The sequence below is a fragment of the Lates calcarifer genome, linkage group LG19 (assembly GCF_001640805.2).
Source record: "Lates calcarifer isolate ASB-BC8 linkage group LG19, TLL_Latcal_v3, whole genome shotgun sequence".
Lineage (NCBI taxonomy): Eukaryota > Metazoa > Chordata > Actinopteri > Centropomidae > Lates > Lates calcarifer.
This window is the reverse complement of record NC_066851.1, coordinates 16,016,645-16,023,177: the sequence shown is the minus strand read 5'-3', so window position 1 is coordinate 16,023,177 and position 6,533 is coordinate 16,016,645. Positions and strand designations below refer to the sequence as shown.

The window sequence follows — 6,533 nt, the reverse complement described above, 5'->3', positions numbered from 1 at the left end:
TTGGTAATTCAGCAAATGTCTGAGTGTGTATTGCTGTAGTCTTTCCCCTTCTAATACATTTCAGTGTGAGTGATGGAGGACAAAATGCATTCCAACATTTATCTGTCTAACACAAATCAGGCTATACCAGCCTGATTTAATCCTTCTTTTTCTTACTAAGAGAGAATATTGTGCAGTGAAAATACTTTAATTTTAGCAGCAAAATTTAGTTAAACCATTAAAGTAACTGGTTTGGTCCCTCAGACAGATGATTAATGCCAATGCATCAGTGTGTGAGCAGCATGTTATTGTTGTAGCTGCTGGAGGTGGAGATAGTTTGAACTAATTTATATAAAATTTTATTTACAGGGACAACAGATAAATCTGAGAAGTAATGAGATGATTAATGGGAAAAGGAAGAAGAATAAACAAAGTTCTGATACACAAACCTGTTTTCAGTTTTAAGACTTTATTCTCTAATCTTTGATTTTTGTTGAGGTATTGGACCATTTGAATATTTATCGATATGAAACCTTGTGGGAAGTTTAGAAGGAGGAATCACTGTTTGGTGAAGCTGTTAACAACTCACAGACATCTGAAATGTGACTGCAGTGATTTTTGTCAGATGTCACAGGTCAAAAAGGTTGGAAACCACCGTTTTAATCTGTAACAATGTATTAAAAGCTTGTTGTATTATCCATTGCTACTCTTCATCTTAAAAGGTTACTAGAAGCTAAAGCTATCAAGTAAATGTAGAGGTCAGGAAAGTACAATATTTTCTGCTGAAATGTAGTGGAGTGGAAGTAAAAATAGGCATAAAGTGGAAACACTCAAGACAAGTGCGTCGAAACTGGACGTTTCAAAATTGTACAAGCACGGTGCTTGAGTAAATGTACTTAGTTACTACTGAAGATACTCACTTTTCGTTTGTATATTCGCAACCATACTCGTCTATGTCCAGGTTTTGCTCGGCTCTGCTGACCCCTGGTGGAACTCCGGTGGTTCCGCCATGACCGGATGTTGATACTAGCTGTGAGCGCATCGCAGACAGGAACAGCTGAAAAAGAACAACAAAGCCACGACGACGACGACGGAACAAACAACTGATGTGCGTCTAAAAAATACACCTCAAATATCGGTGACATCGTCGCTGGTGGGGATATTGTGTGCCACTGAGACAAATCTGAAACGGTAGGAAGCCGTCAGTTGTCGCTAAGCAGAAGAAAGCGTTTTGTTGTTCTCTTGTTTCTAGCCTGTTATCGTTGTCGCTGTTAGCTGAGCGGCTAACCTAACGTTAGCTTCTTAAGTTAAAACGACGCCACTCAGCCAGAATATCCGAAACCACAATGAAAAGCGAATAATGTGTTCTGTTTTTATCGCTTAGTCAAGAGTGTTCGTGTATTTTGGTATTCGTCGTATTGGCTTTTATTTCCAGCACCATTCTAAAGCTGCCATCTACAGTCAACATTAATCATGACAAGCCAGTCAGGAACAAGAAGTACTTGTTGAGATCAGAGCCACTGTGGCAGTGGGAAGTAACAGGAACACCTCAAAATACAACTCAGTAAACACCAATTTTAGCTCACATTGTTCGATTTTTTGGTGAGACATTCGACATAAAAGTAATTATATATCTGTATCTTTCTACATTGGATGTTGCTTTGCAAATTATTAAAGATGTCAGATATTGTTGCTTGATATTAATATAATTGCTGCATTGGTGGCAAACACTTGACGTTTAATTATAATTAATAATATAATGGCAAAGCCAGCCATGAGGACAGTCCATTGCAAGAGAGGAACAGTGCTCAAAAGTCAACCTGCACTAGGACTGACTGAAAGACAGGATATTATAATATAATAAAAAATGTAGTAAAAAAATGTCAAAAGTGACTGAACAATGGTGATATTTATCTATTTATCATGATTGTAACTTTATTTTGGATAGAATAACCTGATACGAATATCTGTTTTGGTTAGTCCAATGAATTAAATGATTTGACAAATCAAGCACACCTCTTAATATTGATGCTAATATATATTAAAACCTATTCTCACCTATCCTCCTCTCATCACCTCGTGAGAGGTAAATGGCTGTGAGATAAAGGCGCACAAAAAAGAGAGGAGCAAGCAACAAAGATAGACAGGCAGACAGAAGCTGAAATAACTTCACTTCTTCCTTATTTCATTGCGGTTACTCAAACTGAACCCAGCCGCCTTTGACTTAGCACCTCTAGATACTATAGCCTGTGTAACTGGGTGTCTTCACAGGTATAATAACCCCATGTGACAAAAAAAATAACCATGAAACAGTCCTGCACAGAGCTCACGATAGCCTCAACATTGCATTGTTAAAGGAATGGAATTGTGTGACAAATCCCCCTACAGTTCTCACATTTATATGGCTTGTGGTATAAACTGGCATGTTGCTCAACTCCAGGTATGTGTGTTCAAGTTCTGTTTTTTGTCCACTTTCTGACAATAAATAGTTTACTGTTTACTTGTTGTTTTCTCCTACTGTAGTTGAGTCATTCCCAAAGATTTCACAATGGGACGTATCTTCTTGGACCACATTGGTGGAACACGCCTCTTCTCCTGCGCCAATTGTGACACCATCCTGACTAATCGGTCTGAGCTTATCTCGACACGTTTCACGGGAGCCACGGGCAGAGCTTTCCTCTTCAATAAGGTATGGTGAAAGCCATGAAGCAAAGAAGGATCATGATCTCCTGAATCAGGCAGGATACGCAAATTCAGCATCTAAATCCTTGCTTGAAACAATTGTGTGCACGCTTGTGTCTCAACCCCGTAGGTGGTGAACCTGCAGTACAGCGAGGTACAGGACAGAGTGATGCTCACCGGGAGGCACATGGTGAGAGACGTGAGCTGCAAGAACTGCAACAGCAAGCTGGGCTGGATCTATGAGTTTGCCACCGAGGACAGTCAGCGGTACAAGGAGGGACGTGTCATCCTGGAGAGGGCGCTGGTTAGGGAGAGCGAGGGCTTCGAAGAGCACGTCCCCTCAGACAACTCGTGAGCCCCACACCCCCCCAAAGTTGGATTAACTTTATGTGGGAAGGCTCACTCCTGTGTCCTCCTTTCCCTCCTCCTTTATCCTCTCGCCTCTGTGCTGCGTATCACCACCTGCAGACTTAGTGGTCAGTGAAGTTCTGGCTGACACCGCCCTCCCTCACTCTCACCCTCACCTTATCCCTGTCTCTGGCCTGTGACCTTTGACCTCTGCTGATTAGAAGATTGGTTTGCTGGATCTGTTCTTGCTGAATAGGCTTCCCCAAAATATTCCCTGATTTATGTGTCACAGGGTACCCCACCCACCACTCACCACCCCCTTCCCCATAACAACTGGGGACACTGTTAGGAGTTGTAACCTCACTTGTTTAAGTGTTCATACACAGAATTTTCATCATCTCCGCACAAGGCATGCTCCACACTTTTTTGTATGGTAGTTAAAACACATGCATGATAATAATAGACACAGTCAGCCACATTAAAAAAAAGAAACATCACCTGGTTGTTCTGTTTATTTAGTCAGTAGAGTGTGTTCACCACCCAGACATGGGCAAAACAACCAGCCCAGTCTACACAGCAGTGTTAACCAGTGCAGGTGTCACTCTACATATTACTTTTGTGGGGTTGTGCTTCTGTGTTGTGAACTTTGTCTCTGTGTATTGTGTGGCCCTGAGCACAAATTCAGACAATGGTAGTTGTAATTTCAATATCATTTACCTTTTATTAGCTGGTAGTGTAATGAATGTAGCAGTGTTTCAAATCTCTGTTCTCATCCAAATGAATCCGTAAGGACCGCACAGATTGATGTCATATTTAAGTATTCATTGTTGTGTTTGATGATGATGATAATAGCAGTTTTATTTAGATTTGGCTCACATGCTGTGCAGTTGTTTTGATTGACATGACATTTTTTGGAATTGTACACAAAGTGGCTTAATTGTCCCCATTCATGCAGTTCATAGTGTGGAAGTGAGCTCCTGTACAGTAGAAAATCCTGGAATGAATCCTACACAGTTCTACCAATCAGCATCTGTTACCATGGATTCTGTGCCGTGTGAAAAGCTAACATGTCATTCTGGCGATATGTCAGGAGCACATACCTTCCAGCCATGTGTCTTTCAGTATGACGGAGGAGGCGATGGAGACATTCTCTGGCTGCCTGCTGGCTTAAGGACAGGATTATGGGAGGATGGGTCACACAGGCGTTCAGAATGAGATGGGTGACAGTTGGGGAGGGGATGAGCTAACAGAGCCTCTGAGGGAGCGTCTTGAACCACAACACAGTTTGGATTTAGCAGACTCCTTTTTCTGTAACACAGCACAGTGTTGGAAAAAACAGCAAACCAAATATTTGATCGGTGTTAAACTGTATTCATTTAAATTAATGTTGAATGCTGAGGCTGAACTACTGGGGCCAAATTACTCTTGAGATAGTGACCCTTTCTCTTTTTATAATTCTGGGCTTAGGGCACATTTGGTCCTAAGATGACTTGTTCCTTCCAACACAAAGCCAGACAAGCTTTAATGGAGTAATTTGTCTTTAAATACAAGCCTGTGTCTCTGACTAGGCCAGAGCCTCTATTTTATATTGTCAAATTGTTTCAAAGAAAATCTAAATTTTTATGACATTTGAGGTTATTTTTGGACTGGGTTGCAGCATAGCATCATGGCCCTGGTGCAACATGGTGCCATTTCAGGGGGTGAATGCCTGCAGGCATTACCAGAATGGTCCAGCCTTCACAAGTGACACTGTTAATGTTTTTTCTCGCCTTTACAAGGTCGTGCAAAGACAGAGCAAGTTCTACAAAAAAAAAAAAAAGTTAAATTAAATATATTCAGGAAACTGAGACCATCTTTATCCCCAAGTCAGTGCAGTGTACAGTCAATGGCCAAGACAATATAGTTATCATTTATTGTTCAATTTTAGCATTTTATTGATAGGCCAACTGTTTTTATTTGCTTTACTCTATATTATTATTATTATTGTTATTATTTTATTGACTGATGCATTTATCTTACTGTATTTTTTTCCTGATTGGAGGTTTGAAAAAAAAAGTTTTCTTGTATGGCAATAGCAAGATTTTCTCTGATGTGATTTCTAAATAAAGATATAGTCTTGCTGGGTTGAATTATCCTGTCGTGTCTGCGCTTGTTTCATAGCTCAGTGCATGTTTTTGTGTCCATGTTCACTTCCATAAAGGGATCTTGTTGAGGGGAGGATAACCAAAGCTTTGGACCTGCAGGTGGCAGCAGAATACTGAGTAACAGGATGATGTCTGAAGATGTTTTTCCCTTGGAAGCATGATGCTGAGTCCCTTGCCTGCCTCTGACGTTAGCCTGCTTGGTGCGGTCTGTAGAGCTTCAATGCAGGCTAGAAATACATGTTAGTGATGTTACTCCCTGGAACAGAGAAAAAGAATGAAATGCTACTGAATTATTTAAGGTTATATATGTGCCCAAAAAAGGCAAATAACAGAGTGAGTCAATAGGAGAAAAGGTGAAAGAGAAAAGCAACGATTTGCTACCAAAAACATACCACACCAAGACTATAAATCCTGCTTAATCCCACCTATTCAGTACTCACTGTGAATCACCCACAATGCAGAGGTTTGACTGCATTTCGGGTTTATAAATAGGCGGTGACGATTCAGCCCTAATCCACCCACTAATATTGCGGTGCTGCCGTAGAGTTATTTATAGCTCTGATCCTGTTGGAAGGTTTCTTTGTTGGTGTGTCTGTGTGAGGGGGTCTGTGTCACAGCGGTGGGATCAACAACAGGTCTGCTTCTCTGCGGTCACTCCTGGAGGCGCCCCCGCACCGAGCACGCAGCACCAAACTTAGCTCACACAAATATTAATTAAGGTTGTTGAACACAACAAACTGTTCTGGTCTATTTTTGTATCCACTGCAGTTGCTTGTTTTCTTTTCTTGAGAGATCCAAAGCATTAATGGATTGAGAAGACTGATGGTTTTATGACCATATCTAGTGCCATTTAAATGCCGGACATGACTTGAGGCAAAAAGGGAGGCTCCATCTCCAGAGAACTGACTGTCCTGCTTTATAATTCATAGGAGTCTTTGACTTTGTCCCTGTGTAACCTCAGGATTGTCTGCCATCTTTATTGAAAAAGCCATCTGGCCAGATAAGGATAATTACACTGCCTTGTTGATCCTATTAGTCTGCATGCAATTGGAAAGACATGGCACAAATCTAGATGTGACATAGTCTTTATGTGCGTGTGTGTGTGTGTGTTCACAGAGAGAGCTGTTTTTCCACTGCCCCCCAGAGACTTCTACAGTGCTCTTGGGCAGGACTTAGAGACACTGAGATTCCCTCAAAGCTTTAACCTCAGGCTCCTCTACAGTCATCGGACTATTCTATTACTAAGAGTCAGTAGGAACAAATCTAATAATAGGAAAAAAGACACACTACTGAAGTGATGCTCTCATGTGTCTCATGCAGAATGATGGAGCCTGTGTGTATCATCCGTCTTCCTTCCACCCACTGTCAAACCCATCAGAG

The 6,533-nt window shown here is 41.3% G+C and overlaps 1 protein-coding gene across 1 annotated transcript; it reads left to right on the top strand.

The window, feature by feature from the left end:
* Positions 1 to 1,001: 1,001 nt before the first annotated feature.
* LOC108875057 (protein yippee-like 5) lies at positions 1,002 to 5,138 on the top strand. Its single transcript, XM_018663712.2, has 3 exons — positions 1,002 to 1,170; positions 2,503 to 2,668; positions 2,792 to 5,138. Exons 2-3 carry the CDS (start codon positions 2,528 to 2,530, stop codon positions 3,014 to 3,016), a joined length of 366 nt encoding a protein of 121 aa, XP_018519228.1. The 5' UTR covers positions 1,002 to 1,170; positions 2,503 to 2,527; the 3' UTR covers positions 3,017 to 5,138.
* The last annotated feature ends 1,395 nt before the right edge of the window (positions 5,139 to 6,533 follow it).